The sequence below is a fragment of the Dendrobates tinctorius genome, unplaced genomic scaffold (genome assembly GCF_039654945.1).
Source record: "Dendrobates tinctorius isolate UK_male_01 unplaced genomic scaffold, ASM3965494v1 ptg000152l, whole genome shotgun sequence".
Classification (NCBI taxonomy): Eukaryota; Metazoa; Chordata; class Amphibia; order Anura; family Dendrobatidae; genus Dendrobates; species Dendrobates tinctorius.
The window spans coordinates 6555988-6581473 of NW_027361819.1; the positions used below are offsets into that span (position 1 = coordinate 6555988).

Sequence of the window (25486 nt, forward strand, 5' to 3'; positions counted from 1 at the left end):
ACAAGCTGTACATATAATTATATACCATCGCTATCATAGGATGCGCTACACCTGCAATAACTGTATTTTTTTACTTTTCATGGGATTCGAGGGGTCCGCTTGCATGTCAAATTGGTAATTTTTGGTTTCTCGCTGTAATTGTAAGCTGGGGAGGCGGATGTGCCAGGCCCGGAGAACCAGGAGTGCACACCAAGGTCTCCAGCTTCTCAGCCTGGATCCAGGAAACCATTGATCTCACTGGAACATCTGAGGGAAATGTCAGTGCGACAACCATCAGCATCAATACATTCAGCACCAGGGAGCCAGCTTCTGCTGCACAAAACATCACCTTCATAAACATCCGCGGAGGGACCAACCGAGCCGGGCAGAGGCCGGACATGGACGTGGCGCAGTTACTGCTCCGCCTTGTTCTTATCGGCACATTTCGCTTTGTAACAATATAACAGATCTGTTCTCCGTCATGAAGGTCCTGGAACATTTGTGGACAGAACGGTAGAGATAAGTAGGAAAGGTCCCCACCCTCCATCCCACAGGTCCTGTACAAGCGCTCACTGGTCCCTACTGGTCCATGCCCCAGGTCCTGTACCGGACACAATGGAAATCCCCCTGGTCTGTCCCCCTGCGAGGTGGGTGTAGAGGACAGGACACATTCCTAGAAATCATGGCTGACATGAAGTGCTGATCACATTTTGTGTGCAGACTTTAATACTATTTTTCATTCCCTGAGGACCCCTTTAATCCTCTGCAGTTTATCATAAACCCCCTGCAGACCCTTTACTCCCCCTGATAGCAACCTATAAATCTCTCTGACTCTTAAGGATTCATGGTTTGGATCCACATTGATCTGGATGGGCCTTTTTAGCCTTCTTTAAGGGGTTTTCCAGGACTTGTGCATTGATGGTGTATTCTTACCATAGGGCAATGTTAGACTAATGGGATGCACCATGTGGCAGCCCCCCGATCAGCTGTATGTAGGCAGGGAAAGCAGCCAGTACAGCTCAGCGCCATATACCGAGCAGTGACCATTCTTGGTACTGCAGCTCAGATCACATTCACTTTAATGGAAGCTGAGCTGCAGTTCTGAGGATGGCCACTCTACAGCGTGTGGCGCTCTGCTGTTCTGATTCTGTTCAATGTGTATTTAAGGCCGCAGCAGAAGATGATTATAGTTGATCGCTGAGGTTGGACCCCACTAATCTGATATTGAGAGCCCACCCTAAGCCCCTATAACTATATTACTGTGGTCATTATGGTCGTACAGGACTGGGGGCCACGATGAATACAGGGGGCAGTGCAGCCGGCCTGCCCTGTGTGAATACAGACTTTGGCGCACTGACGTGATGAGCTCCAATCATGGGAAGTGACGGAGTTCAGTAAGTTATGTAACAGTGAAGTCACATCGTCCCCATCATCACGTTCCTCATAAAGCTGCCATCTATTCATACTTCTGGACTCGTTCGTCCCCGATTGTTCCCTCTAAGAACCTTCATTATGTAACGTCCGTCTATAAGTTACTTATTGTTCTTCCATCTCCAGATTTTGCTCCTGTCACTAATCACTTCCATGTGAGTATTCCCCATGTGTCCTGTCAAAAGCACGTGCCATAGCTCTGACATCACTTGGTCCTCAGCTCCAGCAGATCCTGTCCTTCCGGGTCCCTATCAATGAGGCTTCTCACACAGAGATCCTGGAGCAAGAAGAAGAAGATCATTGTTTTTCCTGTGATCAGCGCCAATTACTCCTCTGTTATAGTGAAACACATCTCAGTACCAATGCTTTCTGGCTGATGTATTGGTCACTTTTGAATGTTGGTTGTGCTTTCACACTCGTGGTAGTGGAGGTAGCGGTCCTGCTGCTGGGTTGTTGCCCTCCTACGGCCCCGTCCACATCTCCTGGTGTACTGGCCTGTCTCCTGGTAGCGCCTCCAGCCTCTGGACACTACACTGACAGACACAGCAAACCTTCTTGCTACAGCTCGCATTGATGTGCCATCCTGGATGAGCAGCACTAACTGAGCCACTTGTGTGGGTTGTAGAGTCCATCTTATGCTACCACGAGTGTGAAAGTACAACCAACATTCAAAAGTGACCAAAACATCAGCCAGAAAGCATTGGTACTGAGATGTGGTCTGTGGCCCCCACCTCCAGAACCACTCCTTTATTTTTTTGAGCAGTGTATCTACACGAATCATCCCGGGTACTTGCCTACTGAGCCACCTGACGGCTTCATCTTCTATCTTATCTGGAAAATATAAAGAGCCGATCCTTACTGTCTGTAAGACGGAAAGAAAAGCAATAAAAAGTCTACATCTGAGTCTATATACTCAGGCTGATGTTATAGAGAAGGGTCAGACATATCACTGCCCACCACTAGGTCCCGAGAAACCATCAGTAGCAGGATTAATCTTCTTAAGACCTTCCCTTCAATTCTACAAGATGGAAAGTTGTAGACTCTCGAATACTGATATTTGATAGTAACATTGCCAACCCCGGCGGTCCTGCAGGAGGTGGAGCTACCTCTCATCAACTCCTCCGCATGTGACCATATGTTCATCCATGGAGGGGATCACTCACAATGTGTGGAGGCTTCTCATCCATGGAGGGGATCACTCACAATGTGTGGGGGCTTCTCATACATGGAGGGGTCACTCACAATGTGCGGGGGCTTCTCATCCATGGAGGGGTCACTCACAATATGCGGGGGCTTCTCATCCATGGAGGGAGTCACTCACAATATGCGGGGGCTTCTCATCCATGGAGGGGCTCGCTCACAATGTGCGGGGGCTTCTCATCCATGGAGGGGATCGCTCACAATGTGCGGGGGCTTCTCATCCATGGAGGGAGTCGCTCACAATGTGCGGGGGCTTCTCATCCATGGAGGGGATCACTCACAATGTGCGGGGGCTTCTCATCCATGGAGTGGTCACACACAATGTGCGGGGGCTTCTCATCCATGGAGGGGATCACTCACAATGTGCGGGGGCTTCTCATCCATGGAGGGGCTCACTCACAATGTGCGGGGGCTTCTCATCCATGGAGGGGATCACTCACAATGTGTGGGGGCTTCTCATCAATGGAGGGGGTCACTCACAATGTGTGGGGGCTTCTCATCCATGGAGGGGCTCACTCACAATGTGTGGGGGCTTGTCATCCATGGAGGGGATCACTCACAATGTGCGGGGGCTTCTCATCCATGGACGGGGTCACTCACAATGTGCGGGGCTTCTCATCCATGGAGGGGGTCACTGACAATGTGTGGGGGCTTCTCATCCAAGGACGGGGTCACTCACAATGTGCGGGGGCTTCTCATCCATGGAGGTGATCACTCACAATGTGTGGAGTCTTCTCATCCATGGAGGGAATCACTCACAATGTGTGGAGTCTTCTCACCCATGGAGGGGGTCACTCACAATGTGCGGGGGCTTCTCATCCATGGAGGGAATAACTCACAATGTGCGCGGGCTTCTCATGCATGGAGGGGGTCACTCACAATGTGCGGGGGCTTCTCATCCATGGAGGGGCTCACTCACAATGTGTGGGGGCTTGTCATCCATGGAGGGGATCACTCACAATGTGCGGGGGCTTCTCATCCATGGACGGGGTCACTCACAATGTGCGGGGCTTCTCATCCATGGAGGGGGTCACTGACAATGTGTGGGGGCTTCTCATCCAAGGACGGGGTCACTCACAATGTGCGGGGGCTTCTCATCCATGGAGGTGATCACTCACAATGTGTGGAGTCTTCTCATCCATGGAGGGAATCACTCACAATGTGTGGAGTCTTCTCATCCATGGAGGGGGTCACTCACAATGTGCGGGGGCTTCTCATCCATGGAGGGAATAACTCACAATGTGCGCGGGCTTCTCATGCATGGAGGGGGTCACTCACAATGTGCGGGGGCTTCTCATCCATGGAGGGGGTCACTCACAATGTGTGGGGGCTTCTCATCCATGGAGGGAATCACTCACAATGTGTGGAGTCTTCTCATCCATGGAGGGGGTCACTCACAATGTGCGGGGGCTTCTCATCCATGGAGGGAATAACTCACAATGTGCGCGGGCTTCTCATGCATGGAGGGGGTCACTCACAATGTGCGGGGGCTTCTCATCCATGGAGGGGGTCACTCACAATGTGTGGGGGCTTCTCATCCATGGAGGGAATCACTCACAATGTGTGGAGGCTTCTCATCCATGGAGGGAATAACTCACAATGTGCGCGTGCTTCTCATGCATGGAGGGGGTCACTCACAATGTGCGGGGGCTTCTCATCCATGGAGGGGGTCACTCACAATGTGCGGGGGCTTCTCATCCATGGAGGGGGTCACTCACAATGTGTGGGGGCTTCTCATCCATGGAGGGGGTCACTCACAATGTGTGGGGGCTTCTCATCCATGGAGGGAATAACTCACAATGTGAGGGGGCTTCTCATGCATGGAGGGGGTCACTCACAATGTGCGGGGGCTTCTCATCCATGGAGGGGGTCACTCACAATGTGCGGGGGCTTCTCATCCATGGAGGGGGTCACTCACAATGTGCGGGGGCTTCTCATCCATGGAGGGGGTCACTCACAATGTGCGGGGGCTTCTCATCCATGGAGGGGGTCACTCACAATGTGCGGGGGCTTGTCATGCATGGAGGGGGTCACTCACAATGTGCGGGGGCTTCTCATCCATGGAGGGGGTCACTCACAATGTGCGGGGGCTTCTCATCCATGGAGGGGATCACTCACAATGTGCGGGGGCCTCTCCTCCACGGAGGGGATCACTCACAATGTGTGGGGGCTTCTCATCCATGGAGGGGGTCACTCACAATGTGCGGGGGCTTGTCATGCATGGAGGGGGTCACTCACAATGTGCGGGGGCTTCTCATCCATGGAGGGGGTCACTCACAATGTGCGGGGGCTTCTCATCCATGGAGGGGATCACTCACAATGTGCGGGGGCCTCTCCTCCACGGAGGGGATCACTCACAATGTGCGGGGGCTTCTCATCCATGGAGGGGGTCACTCACAATGTGCGGGGGCTTCTCATGCATGGAGGGGGTCACTCACAATGTGCGGGGGATTCTCATGCATGGAGGGGGTCACTCACAATGTGCGGGGGCTTCTCATCCATGGAGGGGGTCACTCACAATGTGCGGGGGCTTCTCATCCATGGAGGGGATCACTCACAATGTGCGGGGGCCTCTCCTCCACGGAGGGGATCACTCACAATGTGTGGGGGCTTCTCATCCATGGAGGGAATAACTCACAATGTGCGGGGGCTTCTCATCCATGGAGGGGGTCACTCACAATGTGCGGGGGCTTCTCATCCATGGAGGGGATCACTCACAATGTGCGGGGGCCTCTCCTCCACGGAGGGGATCACTCACAATGTGTGGGGGCTTCTCATGCATGGAGGGGGTCACTCACAATGTGCGGGGGCTTCTCATGCATGGAGGGGGTCACTCACAGTGATATCTAAGACCATGGTGTATACCAGCTGTACATATAATTATATACCATCGCTATCATAGGATGCACTACACCTGCAATAACTGTATTTTTTTACTTTTCATGGGATTCGGGGGGTCCGCTTGCATGTCAAATTGGTAATTTTTGGTTTCTCGCTGGAATTGTAAGCTGGGGAGGTGGATGTGCCAGGCCCGGAGAACCAGGAGTCCACACCAAGGTCTCCAGCTTCTCAGCCTGGATCCAGGAAACCATTGATCTCACTGGAACATCTGAGGGAAATGTCAGTGCGACAACCATCAGCATCAATACATTCAGCACCAGGGAGCCAGCTTCCGCTGCACAAAACATCTCCTTCATAAACATCCGCGGAGGGACCAACCGAGCCGGGCAGAGGCCTGACATGGACGTGGTGCAGTTACTGCTCCGCCTTGTTCTTATCGGCACATTTCGCTTTGTAACAATATAACAGATCTGTTCTCCGTCATGAAGGTCCTGGAACATTTGTGGACAGAACGGTAGAGATAAGTAGGAAAGGTCCCCACCCTCCATCCCACAGGTCCTGTACAAGCGCTCACTGGTCCCTACTGGTCCATGCCCCAGGTCCTGTACCGGACACAATGGAAATCCCCCTGGTCTGTCCCCCAGGAGGTGGGTGTAGAGGACAGGACACATTCCTAGAAATCATGGCTGACATGAAGTGCTGATCACATTTTGTGTGCAGACTTTAATACTATTTTTCATTCCCTGAGGACCCCTTTAATCCTCTGCAGTTTATCATAAACCCCCTGCAGAGCCTTTACTCCCCCTGATAGCAACCTATAAATCTCTCTGACTCTTAAGGATTCATGGTTTGGATCCACATTGATCTGGATGGGCCTTTTTAGCCTTCTTTAAGGGGTTTTCCAGGACTTGTGCATTGATGGTGTATTCTTACCATAGGGCAATGTTAGACTAATGGGATGCACCATGTGGCAGCCCCCCGATCAGCTGTATGTAGGCAGGGAAAGCAGCCAGTACAGCACAGCGCCATATACCGAGCAGTGACCATTCTTGGTACTGCAGCTCAGATCACATTCACTTTAATGGAAGCTGAGCTGCAGTTCTGAGGATGGCCACTCCACAGTGTGTGGCGCTGTGCTGTTCTGATTCTGTGCAATGTGTATTTAAGGCCACAGCAGAAGATGATTATAGTTGATCGCTGAGGTTGGACCCCACTGATCTGATATTGAGAGCCCACCCTAAGCCCCTATAACTATATTACTGTAGTCATTATGGTCGTACAGGACTGGGGGCCACGATGAATACAGGGGTCAGTGCAGCCGGCCTGCCCTGTGTGAATACAGACTTTGGCGCACTGATGTGATGAGCTCCAATCATGGGAAGTGACGGAGTTCAGTAAGTTATGTAACAGTGAAGTCACATCGTCCCCATCATCACGTTCCTCATAAAGCTGCCATCTATTCATACTTCTGGACTCATTCGTCCCCGATTGTTCCCTCTAAGAACCTTCATTATGTAACGTCCGTCTATAAGTTACTTATTGTTCTTCCATCTCCAGATTTTGCTCCTGTCACTAATCACTTCCATGTGAGTATTCCCCATGTGTCCTGTCAAAAGCACGTGCCATAGCTCTGACATCACTTGGTCCTCAGCTCCAGCAGATCCTGTCCTTCCGGGTCCCTATCAATGAGGCTTCTCACACAGAGATCCTGGAGCAAGAAGAAGAAGATCATTGTTTTTCCTGTGATCAGCGCCAATTACTCCTCTGTTATAGTGAAACACATCTCAGTACCAATGCTTTCTGGCTGATGTTTTGGTCACTTTTGAATGTTGGTTGTGCTTTCACACTCGTGGTAGTGGAGGTAGCGGTCCTGCTGCTGGGTTGTTGCCCTCCTACGGCCCCGTCCACATCTCCTGGTGTACTGGCCTGTCTCCTGGTAGCGCCTCCAGCCTCTGGACACTACGCTGTCAGACACAGCAAACCTTCTTGCTACAGCTCGCATTGATGTGCCATCCTGGATGAGCAGCACTAACTGAGCCACTTGTGTGGGTTGTAGAGTCCATCTTATGCTACCACGAGTGTGAAAGTACAACCAACATTCAAAAGTGACCAAAACATCAGCCAGAAAGCATTGGTACTGAGATGTGGTCTGTGGCCCCCACCTCCAGAACCACTCCTTTATTTTTTTGAGCAGTGTATCTACACGAATCATCCCGGGTACTTGCCTACTGAGCCACCTGACGGCTTCATCTTCTATCTTATCTGGAAAATATAAAGAGCCGATTCTTACTGTCTGTAAGACGGAAAGAAAAGCAATAAAAAGTCTACATCTGAGTCTATATACTCAGGCTGATGTTATAGAGAAGGGTCAGACATATCACTGCCCACCACTAGGGGGCGACTGTCTGAAGGAGGGATCGAGGCAGCCACCGTGTACAATTGTATCCAGTGCAGACAATGCTCTGTGAGCTAAACAGCCTGGACTCCACAATGATATATTGTAAAACAACTAGTGTCCATAGCGCTGTCTTGACCATATTTGCCAAGTTTTTGAAGATGGCATCCGGGGAGAGGTCCAGAAATGTGGCATCCACGCTCCACCCTCTCCATGCCCAGTGTCTAACCCATCAGCACCTCACCTCCGGGACAGCGAGGCAGGCAGAACCTTCAGGAATGGCAGATTTCTAGAAGGTCTCAGAGAGGCACAATTGCCGACTCTTCCGGGAGTCTGAGTTTTGTTCCTCTTTGCCCTGAGCCTCATCTATGGTCTACACTGGATACATTGGTTTCTACTCCTCAGCAGTCCACTCCTTGTGAATCTCCCCCACATTACTGAATGGCCTTTTCTTAACAATCCTTTCCAGGCTACGGTTATCCCGGTGGCTTGTGCACCTTTTTCTACCACACTTTTTCCTTTCACTTCACTTTCCATTAATATTCTTGTATACAGCGCTCTGTGAACAGCCGACTTCTTTGGCAATGACCTTCTGTGGCTTCCCCTCCTTGTGGAGTGTGTCAGTGACTGCCTTCTGGACTTCTGTCAGGTCAGCAGTCTTCCCCATGATTGTGGAGTGTGTCAGTGACTGCCTTCTGGAAATCTGTCATGTCATCAGTCTTCCCCATGATTGTGGAGCTACTGAAACAGACTAAGGGACCTAGATAAACACTTAGGAGCCTTTACAGGTGTTTATTGTTAATTATTCTAATTTACTGAAATAATGACTTTTGGGTCTTCATTGGCTGCCGTCGCCCTCACACCCATGGCAGCGGGTTACCCGGTACCGGGCCGGTGTCAGGGGGATGTGTCACAGCAGCGGTGACCCGGTCCGTGGCCCTGGGCGCCCAATATCAATGGCGGTGATGTTAATAGTGTTATTGTTTATTGTAATAGTTTGTGACGCCACCCGTGGTGTTTGGCAAGGGAGATGGTAAGCCAACGCTGCATGCAGATCCGCTGGGACTGATGGTGTGGTGCAGCAAAGATGGTATAGCTCCCCACAGGTGGAGCTGTAGTCCCAGGGCAGTGTAGGTGCAATGGACGAGGAGAGGCGCAGAATGGTATAGATGCTGTTACCCAGATGTAGCGGTGCTGGAGGCGCTAACGACGAATGAATGGAGGACACCAGGGCTTGTAGTTTCAAAGCTTTACTCACAGGTCATGGTACCCACTGGTGCCTGCCTCCGTGCCGAGTCCTCCGGGGTAGAGACTCAATCAACCTCCCGGGCAAGTCAGGGTTCTCCTCTCCAACACTTCGCCAACATGTGCCTTTCCTGAACGACTCCTCTATTGCGCCTTTTAGTGTGAAGAACTCCAGTAGCGTAGTTCTCTGGAATTCCTCCTGTCAGATGTTCCTAGAACCTTACTTGTATGACAGACAGCTGTAGCCTGATCAGGGACCTCTTGGATCCCGGCTCTCTATCTGTGTTGCTGGTTGCTGTTGTGTCCCAAGTCTTAGATGGGAGTAGTGCATTTACAGCCAACTACTCCACCGGTGTCTGCTGCAGAACCATAAGTGTCCATACAACCTCGGGTACCGGGCCCCGGCCTTGCGCTGAGAACCTATAGGCAGGGTTCCTCTTCCAACCCACAACTCATCTCTGTTCTCCTACTCCTTCGTTCCGCGCTGTTCTCTCTCTTATGGAAGCTTAGGTTGCAGTTCTTTGTCTTTCTCCTTCTCTTCTCTTTCCCGTGCCAGCTGGCTCAGATCACTAAGGCAGCTGGAGCACTCTTTCTAAACTGAACTCAAACTGAACTCAAAACTACAGAACTGAACTCCTCTCGCCTGACCTCCCGTCAGACTGACCTACTAACCTCAACTTTCCCTCTCTTTTATACTAACTCCACCCACCTCCCAGCACATCTCGTGTTACGAAGCAGGGTTCCACGAAGGGTGCTCTGCTACCCCTAGCCTGAAGCTGCTAGGCAGACCTACTGAACTATCCTGTGTGTGGGATGCAGGTGTTGGAGTGTGGAAAGGAGTTCCCAACTTACCTAGTTGGTGGGGCACTACACCTTAGGAGAAGGTGCAGTACCTCTGTGGCGACTGAGCCTCAGGGGCGCCACAGCTGTAAGCCATAATCATCAACATTACCAGAAATAAACATGTGAAATACATCACTCTGTGTATAATGACTCTATAGAATATATGAGTAGAAGTAGAAACTTCTATTCCCAGATCACTTGTTCCATGGCTCAATGCTGAGGCCGGGGCTCATTGTCCACAGGAGAACGTTCTCACTGTAAAGCCATTGTCTCTAGTTACCAGTCTTTTCAGTATGGAGCTGTCATATATGACAAGTCTGGAGAATACAGCAGATGTTCCCTCTTCCACGTATATAATATAACCCAGAAGCCATTGTGATCTAGATGAGTGGCCGCCGTCCATTGTCCGGTCCTATAAGGGAAGGATAAAAAAATTGCTGGGATTTATTAGGTAAACTCCAGACCGGACGAGCGATCCGAAGACTTTGTGTTATAGACTAAGGAGGAGATTATGGCAGATACGAAACTCAAGCCTTTAATCCTGGTATAATAATATGATGAAAACTGGTGCCGAGAAGCTGTCTCATTGCTGGAGCCACACGACCTCGAGGGCAGGTGGAATAGACCGATGGCCACCAAATAGGCAGGATAACCAGTGTGTTTGAATGAAAGAAACCTTGACGAGTCTTGTAATGATGCAGCATGGTTGGTAACACTACCCACTGGATCCTACCAATGGGTAGAGCCATGACATTATCTCTGTGTATCTGTGCCCATATAGTCGCCTAGAACCTCTGATACACGAGAGGACCTCATCCGACCAAGGTTCAGCCAAGATGACCAAACAACAGATGGAACTCAATGATCTGAAATGGATTTGTCCTCAACTCATGGTAAGAAGAACGACTCAACACATAAATCAAGGACAACTTACCAAAACATTTCCATCAATGCTGATGACGATGTGAAAACAGAAGATAACCTGCGGATCCTTATAGTGATCATCTACTCACCACCAACCATACACTAACCACTTCTCATCCAACCTCCTAAGTCCTAACCAATTGTTCACCAATCATCGGCTTATCCATCGGAAGTAAAGAAGTAAAGTCAGTATACCCGGTGGTCTGGGGTAAAGTCAGTATACCCGATGGTCTGGGGTAAAGTCAGTATACCCGATGATCTGGGGTAAAGTCAGTATATCCGATGATCTGGGGTAAAGTCAGTATACCCGATGATCTGGGGTAAAGTCAGTATATCCGATGATCTGGGGTAAAGTCAGTATACCCGGTGGTCTGGGGTAAAGTCAGTATACCCGGTGATCTGGGGTAAAGTAAGTATACCCGGTGGTCTGGGGTAGAGTCAGTATACCCGATGGTCTGGGGTAAAGTCAGTATACCCGGTGATCTGGGGTAAAGTCAGTATGCCCGATGATCTGGGGTAAAGTCAGTATACCCGATGGTCTGGGGTAAAGTCAGTATACTCGATGATCTGGGGTAAAGTCAGTATACCCGGTGATCTGGGGAAAAGTCAGTATACCCGGTGATCTGGGGTAAAGTCGGTATGCCCAATGATCTGGGGTAAAGTCAGTATACCCGATGATCTGGGATAATGTCAGTATACCCGGTGGTCTGGGGTAAAGTCAGTATACCCGATGATCTGGGGTAAAGTCAGTATACCCGGTGGTCTGGGGTAGAGACAGTATACCCGGTGATCTGGGGAAAAGTCAGTATACCCGGTGATCTGGGGGTAAAGTCAGTATACCCGATGATCTGGGGTAAAGTCAGTATACCTGATGATCTGGGATAAAGTCAGTATACCCGGTGGTCTGGGGTAAAGTCAGTATACTCGCTGGTCTGGGGTAAAGTCAGTATACCCTGTGGTCTGGGGTAAAGTCAGTATACTCGCTGGTCTGGGGTAAAGTCAGTATACCCTGTGGTCTGGGGTAAAGTCAGTATACCCTGTGGTCTGGGGTAAAGTCAGTATACCCGATGATCTGGGGTAAAGTCAGTATATCCGATGATCTGGGGTAAAGTCAGTATACCTGGTGATCTGGGGTAAAGTCAGTATACCCGATGATCTGGGGTAAAGTCAGTATATCCGATGATCTGGGGTAAAGTCAGTATACCCGGTGGTCTGGGGTAAAGTCAGTATACCCGGTGATCTGGGGTAAAGTAAGTATACCCGGTGGTCTGGGGTAGAGTCAGTATACCCGATGGTCTGGGGTAAAGTCAGTATACCCGGTGATCTGGGGTAAAGTCAGTATACCCGGTGATCTGGGGTAAAGTGAGTATGCCCGATAATCTGGGGTAAAGTCAGTATACCCGATGGTCTGGGGTAAAGTCAGTATACCCGATGATCTGGGGTAAAGTCAGTATACCCGGTGATCTGGGGAAAAGTCAGTATACCCGGTGATCTGGGGTAAAGTCGGTATGCCCAATGATCTGGGGTAAAGTCAGTATACCCGATGATCTGGGATAATGTCAGTATACCCGGTGGTCTGGGGTAAAGTCAGTATACCCGATGATCTGGGGTAAAGTCAGTATACCCGGTGGTCTGGGGTAGAGACAGTATACCCGGTGATCTGGGGAAAAGTCAGTATACCCGGTGATCTGGGGGTAAAGTCAGTATACCCGATGATCTGGGGTAAAGTCAGTATACCTGATGATCTGGGATAAAGTCAGTATACCCGGTGGTCTGGGGTAAAGTCAGTATACTCGCTGGTCTGGGGTAAAGTCAGTATACCCTGTGGTCTGGGGTAAAGTCAGTATACTCGCTGGTCTGGGGTAAAGTCAGTATACCCTGTGGTCTGGGGTAAAGTCAGTATACCCTGTGGTCTGGGGTAAAGTCAGTATACCCGGTGATCTGGGGTAAAGTCAGTAAGTATACCCGGTGATCTGGGGTAAAGTCAGTATACCCGATGATCTGGGGTAAAGTCAGTATACTCTGTTATGAATGGGAAACCGAGGAGGAAAAAAAGACAACAAGCTAAGTCTCAGAAAACCAGAGAAGTTGGTAACTATGCAGATTGCAGATCCCTGATCTTAACCGCACAACTAGCAGCAGTCGTGGAGCGTTCCTATGTTGGTCCTAGACGCCTCGTCACAACCGGAGAACTACATAAGCCTAAAGCAGGAAAAGAGGAACACTAACTACCCCAGAGCAGGCCCCAAAGGAAAGATAGCCCCCCACATGTATTGATGGTGAAACAAGATGAAACTACAAACAAAGGCAGGAAAATAGGCTGAGCAAACGATGGGGTCCGGCTAACTAAAAAGGACAGAAAAGGAAAGACACTGTTTGCAATCTGCCAAAAAAAACCCTACAAAAATATTGTCCAACACTTCTGACAGCAAAATTAACCCTGAAGTCACTAGACTTCTAAAACTACATCAGCACTCTGAAATATTCTGACAGAGCAAAAAAGAGGCCAATCTAATAAGGAACAAAAAGCAGATTGGCAAATACTGATTAATAGGAGTGGAATTTCAGCATAGCCCCAGCAGGGGCAGGCTGAATACACAAAAAACTGAATTGACCAACAAGCGCAAGTGTGAACAATAGCAAAAAACAAACTTAACTTGCGAAGACTGGAAGAGAGCTGAAGTCCAGGACCTGAGAAGCAGACTGAATCACCAGCACCCGGATAGGGCATCGGCTGTCTTATATCCAGTCTGATACTCCAGAGATCCAATCGTTATCTTCCTCATCAGATGGCAGATCACTACCAGTTAAACCAACCGCACTACTTCCTGTCTCCACCAGAGGGAGAACGGAAGGGGAACTCTCAACTGGTGGAGCAGAAAATGAGTTCATGACAATACTCGGTGGTCTGGGGCAAAGACAGTATACCCGATGATCTGAGGTAAAGTCAGTATACCCGATGATCTGGGGTAAAGTCAGTATACCCGGTGATCTGGGGTAAAGTCAGTTTACTTGCTGGTCTGGGGTAAAGTCAGTATACCCGATGGTCTGGCATAAAGTCAGTTTACCAGATGGTCTGGGGTAATGAAGTAAAGTCAGTATACCCCGTGGTCTGGGGTAGTGAATGGTTAAAGTCAGTATATCTAGTGGTCTTTGGGTAGTCAAGGGGTAAAGTCAGTATATCCCATTGTCTATGGTAGTGAATGGTTAAAGTCAGTATACCTGATAGTCTGGGGCAGTAAATTATTAAAGTAAGTATATCTGTTGGTCAAGAGTAGTGAATGGTTAAAGTCAGTATATGCGGTGGTCTTTGGGTAGTGAAGAGGTAGAGGCAGTATATCTGGTAGTCTAGGGCAGTAAAGTCAGTATACCTTCTAGTCTAGGCCAGTAAAGTCAGTATACCTTCTAGTCTAGGGCAGTAAAGTCAGTATATCTGGTGGTCTGGGGTAGTGAAGTAAAGTCAGTATATCGGGTAGTCTAGGGCTGTAAAGTCAGTATACTTGGTGATCTGGGGTAGTGAAGTAATGTCAGTATACTCGGTGGTCTAGGACAGTGAATGATTAAAGTCAGTGTCATGGATTTACAACGACAGATAGGAGCCAGAAGACCACTGCATCTAATTTCTCCTTCTCCTGCAGTGATTAGAAGCAATTCACCTTCATATTAAATGATGCAGATTTCTTTTAGCAGTGCAGGGGTTAATCTGCTCAGTTGAGAGCTCCTGGAAGCTTTCCTGCATTAAGGCTCTCACCTGTGCCCTGTTGGCTCCTCCATTCTCCTATATAATCTGAGCCTGGCTAACACTCATTGTCAGAGTAGCTTATGCTGCATGGCTGGAGGTTGTTGGAGAAGGTGTTTGGTGGGTTTATCTGTGACCATCGCTTGGTTTTTGGGTGTGTGATTATTCCCTTCCTTCTCCTACTTTGCTTTTCCCCATCCTCCACTCCCCGGTGCATACCTCTGTTACAGTTGTGGCCAAAAGTATTGACACCCCTGCAATTCTGTCAGATAATACTCAGTTTCTTCCTGAGAATGATTGCAAACACAAATTCTTTGTTATTATTATCTTCATTTAATTTGCCTTAAATGAAAAAACACAAAAAGAATTGTCCTAAAGCCAAATTGGATATAATTCCACACCAAATATAAAAAAGAGGGTGGACAAAAGTATTGGCACTGTTTGAAAAATCATGTGATGCTTCTCTAATTTGTGTAATTAGCAGCACCTGTAACTTACCTGTGGCACCTAACAGGTGTTGGCAATAACTAAATCACACTTGCAGCCAGGTGACATGGATTAAAGTTGACTCAACCTCTGTCCTGTGTCCTTGTGTGTACCACATTGAGCATGGAGAAAAGAAAGAAGACCAAAGAACTGTCTGAGGACTTGAGAAACCAAATTGTGAGGAAGCATGAGCAATCTCAAGGCTACAAGTCCATCTCCAAAGACCGGAATGTTCCTGTGTCTACAGTGCACAGTGTCATCAAGAAGTGTAAAGCCCATGGCACTGTGGCTAACCTCCCTAGATGTGGACGGAAAAGAAAAATTGACAAGAGATTTCAACGCAAGATTGTGCGGATGTTGGATAAAGAATCTCGACTAACATCCAAACAAGTTCAAGCTGCCCTGCAGTCCGAGGGTACAACAGTGTCAACCCGTACTATCCGTTGGCGTCTGAATGAAAAGGGACTGTATGGTAGGAGACCCAGGAAGACCCCACTTCTTACCCCGAGACATAAAAAAGCCAGGCTGGAGTTTGCCAAAACTAACCTGAAAAAGCCTAAAACGTTTTGGAAGAATGTTCTCTGGTCAAATGAGACAAAAGTAGAGCTTTTTGGGCAACGGCATCAACATAGAGTTTACAGGAGAAAAAAGAGGCATTCAAAGAAAAAAACAAGGTCCCTGCAGTCAAACATGGCGGAGGTTCCCTGATGTTTTGGGGTTGCTTTGCTGCCTCTGGCACTGGACTGCTTGACCGTGTGCATGGCATTATGAAGTCTGAAGACTGCCAACAAATTTTGCAGCATAATGTAGGGCCCAGTGTGAGAAAGCTTGGTCTCTCTCAGAGGTCATGGGTCTTCCAGCAGGATAATGACCCAAAATACACTTCAAAAAGCACTAGAAAATGGTTTGAGAGAAAGCACTGGAGACTTCTAAGGTGGCCAGCAATGAGTCCAGACCTGAATCCCATAGAACACCTGTGGAGAGATCTAAAAATGGCAGTTTGGAGAAGGCACCCTTCAAATATCAGGGACCTGGAGCAGTTTGCCAAAGAAGAATGGTCTAAAATTCCAGCAGAGCATTGTAAGAAACTCATTGATGGTTACCGGAAGCGGTTGGTCGCAGTTATTTTGGCTAAAGGTTGTGCAACCAAGTATTAGGCTGAGGGTGCCAATACTTTTGTCTGGCCCATTTTTGGAGTTTTGTGTGAAATGATAAATGCTTTGCTTTTTGCTTCATTCTCTTTTGTGTTTTTTCATTTAAAACAAATTACATGAAGATAATAATACCAAAGAATTTGTGTTTGCAATCATTTTCAGGAAGAAACTGAGTATTATCTGACAGAATTGCAGGGGTGTCAATACTTTTGGCCACAACTGTATATGTGTGAGTACATTTGTATGATTGGCATTTGTCATTACCTCTGTTCATATTACCTTGTTAGTCTGGTTGGTATATTACGGTACACTACTACTTTCTTCTTCCCTTGGTGTGGGAAGGGTACAGACTGAGGGCAGGTGCAGGAACTATGTCAAGGTACGTGGCCCCGGCGTCTTCCCCATCAGAAGCAATCCGGGGAACAGGGTAAGCTAGGGTGGCAACATTGGGGACAGGGAAGGAACCACGAGTCCCAGGATACCCGACAACAGAGTTGTGACAGTCAGTTTTCCTGGTGGTTTGGGAATGTCACATTGTTCATCTCTAATTTCTTCAGTTCTGGCTAAGATCAGGCAGAGTGATTCAGGAGCGCTCTGCCCAATCATTGTGTGCCGAGCTCAGGGGGTCTGTGCATCAACTTTCTCTGAATAGTTGTAGATTATGAACTTAGAGGGGATCGTGGTAACAGAGGGGATTCAGGGTATCTGGAGCCCCCCAAGTGCTCTACTGGGAAACATTTCATTATCACGAGCAGCACATCATGTTATTCTGGGGCGGAAAATCTGACGGTAACACATGGCTGAGAATGATGGGGCCATTCACTATCCAGATTCATCCACATCTAGAAGAATGGAGCGGATTATCCTCCTCTGGGGGGCACGGTGGCTCAGTGGTTAGCACTGCAGCCTTGCAGCGCTGGGGTCCTGGGTTCGAATCCCACCAAGGACAACATCTGCAAGGAGTTTGTATGTTCTCCCCGTGTTTGCGTGGGTTTCCTCTGGGCACTCCGGTTTCCTCCAACATTCAAAAAACATACTGATAGGGAATTTAGATTGTGAGCCTCAACGGGGACAGTGATGATAATGTGTGCAAACTGTAAAGCGCTGCGGAATATGTTAGCGCTATATAAAGATTATTATTATCTTACATAAGTGATCCGCGGCTTCTTCCAGGAATTCTGGCCGTAAAGCACGACTGTAGCCACAGGCGTCTGTTCAGATGATGAAGTGCTGTCAGCCCTGAACCGTCCTCCTGGAAACTCTAATAATGACTGACAAATCACAGGACATTCTCTGACAGCACAATGTGACCCCAGAAGTACATAGAGACCCTCATAACAGCCCAGTGTAAGGTGTGGGGTCCAGGTCTGATCACATCACTAGATTATATACAAGCACAATATTATATTGAGGGAAAAAGCGTTTTTATCTCCCTTATTCTGGAGCCATTTCTGGCCGGGAAGCAGCATTCGGGATTCTTCCAAAATTCGTCATTCCCAGACTTGTTCTTGTCCATTCCACAACTTATAGTTTGTGATATGGACATTTTTGCTTTACACTGTGGAGCGCCCCTACTTGTGTCTCACAATGTCATATTACGAGATCCTTGTCCCCAAAGTAACGGTCACCATAGGTGAGTGCTCGGCTCCACATGGTGCTGACGTCCGGTCACCGCTGAGCCGCCATATTACGGGACATTACCAAGAATCAATGTATTTATTTTCCGAAGAGAATGAATCATCATAAGATCCGGAAGCCGATATAAAACACAACAGAGAGAAACATACTGTGTCATCCCTAGGATGCGTAATGTCAGCGGTGAGGATGGGGGGGTGCCGTTCCCACCTCGGAGGGATAGAAAACAATCCCACACTCACAAAGAGACTGCAGTATCCACATGATGTCATGAAATAGAAGCAGAAGAAAAGTAGATAAGGAACAGAAGAGGAAGGGGGAAAAAAGGTCCTGGAAGGAGGGTGGAACCGCGATGGGGTCTACAACCTCCCGTCCGCATCAGGTGCATTACAGGCGGACACGTTCCCTGGAATAACTGACTTGCTATGTGCAGGATGGAGAGGGATTGTTGTGTCCCTGGCAGGGAAATATTGATTTGCCGTGGTGCAAAATGTATAAAAAGGTTAAAAAAGTAACAAATAGACCAGATCTTCTTGGCCGCTCATCTGCTTCCAAGGGTTGAGCGATGAGATCTGCCATATGGAGTGAAGCCCATGTCCTCCAACCATTCCCCTAGTGTGATGGGGCTAGAGGACTTCCATTTTTGTGGAATAACTGACTTTGCAGCTTGTAGAAGATGTCGAACCAGTGAACACTTGGCTGAGGTAGTGGGAGAGTAAAACGGGAAGGGTCAGACACAGACAGAAGAAGCTCCGGTGCCAGAACAATATATGGGCCCTTGGTAGTCATATTGCTCCTCATAATGCTCCTTTCCACCTGACTTGGAGGTGGTGGTGGGTCCTCTAGCTCTTGGGCTCCTTTTTGGCTGCCCAGACTGCACCAATGGTCTGTCCACCACAAATTGGGACACCTTAGACTTAGAGTATTCGATGCAGAGATTCCCATCAGTTTGCTGATCATTTTGAGTAGCGGTGTCCAAAATCCTTGAAAAGTGAGGTCGCTACCCCAGATATGGGACATTGTGCCCCTAGGAGCACCTCAATATCAGTGGTCAGGTACAGAGGGCTCCATCTATGTGGTGTGGACCATGGAGACACTATTTAGTAAGTGATTTCTTTGACTTGTTGCAGTCACCGCTCTGTGAGACGTCCTCACTTTCTGAAGTTACTTTGTAAAGGAGAAGTCCTCTGGCGTCAGGCAATGACTTGACCAGTCAATGATGATGGAGTTTCTGACTTTGTTGTAGTCGTGCGTGGCAGAAAGATTTGCTCTTGGATCGGACACTTTATTTCTGCGCGAGGCGATTAATTCCTCATTTGTTCTTCTAATTGTTGATGTGATAATCTCCTGGCGCCGTCATTTATGAATTATTACTGTTATGTAAGAAAGTTGGAGCAGTTCTTCATGGAGACAATGGAGGCTCAGTCCCTGAGCGAGGACATGGAACGTTCTCTGGACTGACACCGCCTCAGGGAGCCAAGGAGGCTACAAAATGCAGGTGAAGATGGTGCAGCCAGTCATTCACCTGCTGGAGGACGACAGGACACTGGTGGGGTCTGCAAGGACTGGAGCGCTAGGAGACATCCTGAGAAGGATAAAGAGGAGAAGACTATATTGGGGCAAGGCGGTTGATGCCCATAGTCAGCGGCTGTTAGTGAGTCACCGGTGTGAAGTATATCCAGGGGGGGTCCACGAGTCCGGCCATCTGCATATTCCACTTATCGAGGACACAGCTGCGCTGATGATGGAGCCCCAATGGCCGAGAAATGGTGTCCGATGTCTCCATGGACAAGGACAACCAATGACCTGGAGGACCACCTCTGCCATTTTACTTCTAGCTCTAGGTGGGTGGTCGTACATGACGGCTAATGCCATATTCTATGGTTATAAAGCTTCCTACATCTCAGACCGGGCTGCTTACAGGCAGTCGTAGAGGTGCCCTATTAGATGGGGCAAAGATCGTGAGAGTCTGGTCCACCAATCAAGACAACATTGTGAGCCCCACTGGGGACAGTGATGATTAGGAAAAGCCGCGGAGTACATGGCGCTGTGTAAAATTAATAGGGGAAATTAATAGGAGAAATAAATGTGGCCTCAGGACGGCAGCGTTTATCTCCCAGCACCGTGCTGGTGACCTCCTTCTCCATCGCTCTTCTCATTATCAGCTATTACACAGTTTCCTCATTGTAAATTCTACAATCTGTGATCATTCAGGAGAACTCGAGACCTCGCTGTGTACAGATGTGTGTTCTGTGTATTCTCAGTGTTTCATATCTCTGCTCAACAACTAATGGCTGATTGTTCTTATCCTCCAGGTATAGTGCTGACTACAGCTTCAGGTATCTATCTATTGTCTATTATCTATCTATCTATTATCTATCTACAGTATCTATTATCTATCTATCTATTATCTATCTATTTATTATCTATCTATCTATCTATCTATTATCTATCTATTATCCATCTAACTATTATCCATCTAACTATTATCTATCTATCTATCTATCTATTATCTATCGATCTATCTATCCATTATCTATCTATCTATTATCTATCATCTATCTATCTATTATCTATCTTTCTATTTATCTATTATCTATTTTTCTATCTATTATCTATCTATCTATCTATCTATCTATCTATCTATCTATTCTATAAAGCTGATTAGAGGTGAGATCCGTTCTGGTTTGCTTTCTTGCAGTGGACGGTCATCAGATCTCCCGTGTTGTGGGTGGGCAGAACGCGGACCCCGGGGAGTGGCCCTGGCAGGTCGGCCTCATCTGGAGATCAAACACTGTGTGCGGGGGGGCGCTCATCTCCCCCTCCTGGGTGGTCAGTGCAGCGCACTGTGTGGAGTAAGTTCCTTTCTCTCTTATAATCTTTCTGCCTCTCCAGTTTTTATGGCGGGGGTGGTGCACCAGAGGGTCCTCCGCCAGGCCCATGTGTAATACCATTGCCCATATCGTCCAGCAGAAGAAAATGTAATGATGTAACCTGTGGGAGGATGATACGACCATATAAGGGTAATTAAAGGGAATGTGTCACCAAGCTTTTGCCACCTAATCTGAGAGCAGTGTGATGTAGAGACAGAGACCCTGATTCCACTGATATGTCACTTACTGGGCTGTTTGCTGTAGTTTTATCAGCAGGAGGTTATCCCTAGAGACTAGTAAATCTACTGCCATGCAGTCCTCCATATTCTTAAGCTCTGTATAACCCCGCCCCCCACCACCAGATTGACTCCTTTCAGCCTCTGCACAGTGCTCACAGAAAGCAGCCAATCAGTGGTGTGGGGCGTGGTTTTATAGAGCTCAGCATTAGGGGAACTCCTAGATCTGCAGCAGAAAAAACAGAGATTTTATTAAAATGACAGCAAGCAGCCCAGTAAGTGACACATCGCTGGAATCAGCATCTCTGCCTTTTCAACATGCAGCTCTCAGATGGGGAACAAAAACGGGTGGCAGATTCCCTTTCAATTAGGAATGAAGCTTGGAATAATATTTCTGTGGTGAGGCCAAATACATCCAGTCATACGCCAGTAGTATTTTCTGGAAAGAGGCTGTTTGCCTCTCATTTTATGTACCAAGTTTATGTTTTGCAGCTTTTGTTACGATTTGCATTAGTAAAATATTTTAAAAAGACAAGCTAAACTTTTTTCTCTATATATAATCTTTGTATTATACTCCATTACTTTATTTCATTATTATATTTATTATTAGATCTTAGAAAGTGCTGTTTTAGCTGCCTAGTTCATTCTCTTTTAGAAGCTGCTTTGAACTACTGCTCTACAAAGGGACCAGTACTCAAACACTATCTACAAAGACTCTCATTGTCTGAGCATGGAGGAGGTGAGCAGAGAGGCTGATACATCAAGTGTTTCTACATAGTGTTTGATTACAGGTTTTTTCTAGAGCAGCAGTTCAAAGCAGCTTGTAAAAGAGCATGAACTAGGCAGCTAAAACAGAACGTTCCGCAAGGAGTTTGAAAGAGTGAAAAGCAAAATTGGGAGCTGAGTTTAGTATAAAGATTCTAACTTTTCAAAAGTTGATCCATGAATAAATGAATATAATATATATAAGATAGTAAAATAAATAAAATATTAATTGAAAAAATAGTTTAGTTACTCTTTAAACAATAAGGCTTCACGTGATTGGCTGTGATCATTTTGACATGTAATACCACTCCCAGCCACCTGGAGTGCTAGTAGGGCAAATCAAGGGTTTCCATTGGAGCTCATGTCATACGACGCTCTAGAGCGCCACCTTGTGGTAGGAAGGTAACTGCAGTATATTTTTCAGAATGTTCTATCTGATAGTACTTGCTGGTTTTACCAAAACGATCGACAATGACAATCATAAGTTTGATTTTCTTTTACAATCCATATTGACATTGCTCTTTATTATTTTTATCTCAGTTACAGGAATGCCAGTGACTTCATGGTTGTGTTGGGGGCGCTGAACCTCATTGGAGCGAACCCCACAAAAGTTTATGTGGCAGTAAAACAAATAATCATACATCCCATTTTCAACGGAGATGGAACCAGTGGGGACATAGCGCTACTAGAACTGGCCCTTTCCGTCAGCTATAATGACTATATACAACCAGTTCCTCTTCCATACCAAGACCAGGAGTTCCCAGATGGAAAGCTCTGCTGGCTGACCGGCTGGGGACAAACTACCGAGGAAGGTGAGGAAGCAAGAAAATTCCAAATCTTTTGTATCACTTGCTGTCATTTTGTTTTTGTCATTTGATTATTCAAATAAGTCAAAAAAGTCAATCAACTGCCATGATGTAGGGGCAGAAATCCTGATTCCAGGGATGTGTCACACAGCATAGTCAGTGATACAGATTTCTTTGAAATGCTCATCTCTGTATAATCCCACCCACACCACTGATTGGCAGCTTTTTGTCAAAGCAGAAGGCTGCCAATCAGTGGTGTGGGCGCGGTTGGACTAGAAGGCACCAGGCACCTAGTCCTGTAGTGATAAAATCAGTGTTTAATCAGCAGGAGATTATCACTACAGGATTAGACGCCTGGTGCCTCCTAGTCCAACCGTGCCTGGTGTCCACCTTCTGATGTCCATGTTCTGGTGTCCATGTTCTGGTGTCCACCTTCTGGTGTCCATCTTCTGGTGTCCACATTCTGGTGCCCGCATTATGGGGTCCACATTCTGGTGTCCACATTATAGGGTCCACATTCTAGTGTTCACACTGTAGTGTCCACATTATGGGGTCCACATTCAGGCATCCACATTGTTGGGTCCACATTCCGGTGCCCACATTCTGGTGTCCAGATTGTTGGGTCCACATTCTGGTGCCCACATTGTGGTGTCCACATTCTGGTGCCCACCTTCTGGTGTCCACATTCTGGTGCCCATATTCTGGTGTCCACATTCTGGTGCCCATATTCTGGTGTCCACATTGTGGTGTCCACATACTGGTGCCGACATTCTGGTGTCCACATTGTGGTTTCAGCCATTATTCATTAACATGTGCCCAGGTACTTGTGAATGGTCCTGTTCTCAGGATCGGTGAAGGTCCGAAAATCCGAGAGGTCAGTCTCCCATCAACTGAACTTAGCTTTTAGACTTAATCAGCTGACACAAAAACAAATGTGCTAAAAATTCTAATTCGGCTATGAAATTCAATGTATTTAATGGAAATTGATTGAGACTTGATTGTAGCCTCCCTGCTTTCTCCTCCTGCACTGGATGTAATGAGTGATAAGGAGCTGCTGAGTCTTAGTGCAGTTGGAAGGCTGAAATTCCCCTGCAACTGGGGCTAAAATACCAGTTACAAGGGGAATGCAAAAAAATGAAAATATCTATAAGTAAAAAGGCCCCCCCACCACCAACAACAGAAAGGGCTTTTATCAACTTATAGGGGGCAAAGTGTATAAAATATATGAATAAATGAGAAAAAATAATTAAATTAGCACAATAAAAAAGATTAAAGCATAAATAATCTGCCAGTCTAATCACGATAAAAACAGTCCAATATATAAAAATAATATCTACAGGAAAGAGAATGCAATTTAAAGTGTTATTCAATGCTCCTTTGAGGTCTAAAAAAAAATAAAAAAGGTGAAAAATAGACAAATATTTCCGATTTTTCTTTACATTTTACCGCAATAATTGTGCCCGGTTAGGAAGGGAATCCATCCCAGGTCACTTCCACGATTACCACAATATTTTTTTAACAAATCCTCCTTTTTGATGGACTGTCCAAGACTTTCTTGATCGTTGTCATCAGCGGTCCCATGTCCTTGCTGTATGTAGGGCGGCCGCCGGGCATCGGATGGTGCATGGTATTAATACGTCCTTTCCTTGGTTTCAGCTAAACTGGTGGCTCCACAGACGTTACAGGAGGTCCCTCTCCCTCTTATCAATTATATGGACTGTAATAAAATGTTCCAAAAGTCTTTCAACATGGATTCACCTTTTGACTTTGTTAAAAAAGACATGATCTGTGCCGGCTATCCCGAGGGCAAGAAAGATGGCTGCCAGGTGAGCGCGCCTCATTTATACTGAGCTCATAGGTTGCCTTCTGTGTGACTTACCCATAACGTTATCACATTGCGTTCTGCAGGGGGATTCTGGAGGACCCTTAGTGTGCAAAAATGGCAAATCCTGGATTCTGGTTGGAATCGTGAGTTGGGGCATTGGCTGTGCCCGGCCAGACAAGCCAGGTGTCTACACAAAAGTCAGCAACTTTTGCTCCTGGATACAAGATGAATCCGGTGTGACTACAGTCTTGGAAATGAGCAAGGATGCAATGACTGAACACTTGTCCACCTTGGTCACAGAGAAGACAGAAGTGGACCTTCCAACTGAACACGTGTCCACCTTGGTCACAGAGAAGACAGAAGTGGACCTTCCAACTGAACACGTGTCCACCTTGGTCACAGAGAAGACAGAAGTGGACCTTCCAACTGAACACGTGTCCACCTTGGTCACAGAGAAGACAGAAGTGGACCTTCCAACTGAACACGTGTCCACCTTAGTCACAGAGAAGACAGAAGAAGATCCTCAGACGATCTCCTCATCTAAAGTGACCAATCGAGGCACCAGTCTAACTGGCAAGAAGCTCCCAATGCCAATGAGTCTTTTGGTCGGGGTCTTTGTGTTAATCAGAATTTTGGACGTTGTGTAAGAAGTTCTCCCCCGTCTGTAAATATGGCCAATTTTGATACTTGTGAAATTTATTTTTTTTCATGTATTTTATAAACTTGTCAATAAAAAGTGTCAACCATCAATTATCCATTACTTTCCATAATATTACCCCCCTCTCTCGGAATACTTACATAGTAGGAGGAATATTTATCGGGGACAGTTTGCCAAATCGAGAGTATACTCATCAGCGCTGTCGGTTTGCAGTTAGAGCGTCGGGCCAGACCATGGTAGGTGAGAGCAGCAATGTCTCTTGTTGTTGGACTATTTTGTATTTTTTAGTCCCTATTGGTTGATCTTGAACCATACAAAGGATGTTACTACAGATCTATGATTGCAGGAGATTCTACGGCCTAACCAGCCAAGAGAACAGGGTCAGTGTGTCATCCATAGAAATGGTCAGATACCTGAGAAATCCATTGTGCTTACTATAAAGATCCAGCTC

The 25486-nt window shown here is 47.3% G+C and overlaps 1 protein-coding gene across 1 annotated transcript in view; it reads left to right on the plus strand.

The window, feature by feature from the left end:
- The window catches only part of LOC141050643 (transmembrane protease serine 9-like), an 81226-nt gene extending 56099 nt beyond the window's left edge, over positions 1-25127 (plus strand). Inside the window, exons 9-16 of the mRNA XM_073547229.1 lie at positions 146-431; positions 17768-17870; positions 19345-19716; positions 20188-20211; positions 20574-20727; positions 22287-22558; positions 24209-24378; positions 24461-25127. Coding sequence (XP_073403330.1) covers positions 146-431; positions 17768-17870; positions 19345-19716; positions 20188-20211; positions 20574-20727; positions 22287-22558; positions 24209-24378; positions 24461-25024 — 1945 coding nt within the window. The 3' untranslated portion in view covers positions 25025-25127. The remainder of the gene's footprint in view (positions 1-145; positions 432-17767; positions 17871-19344; positions 19717-20187; positions 20212-20573; positions 20728-22286; positions 22559-24208; positions 24379-24460) is intronic.
- Positions 25128-25486: the final 359 nt, after the last annotated feature.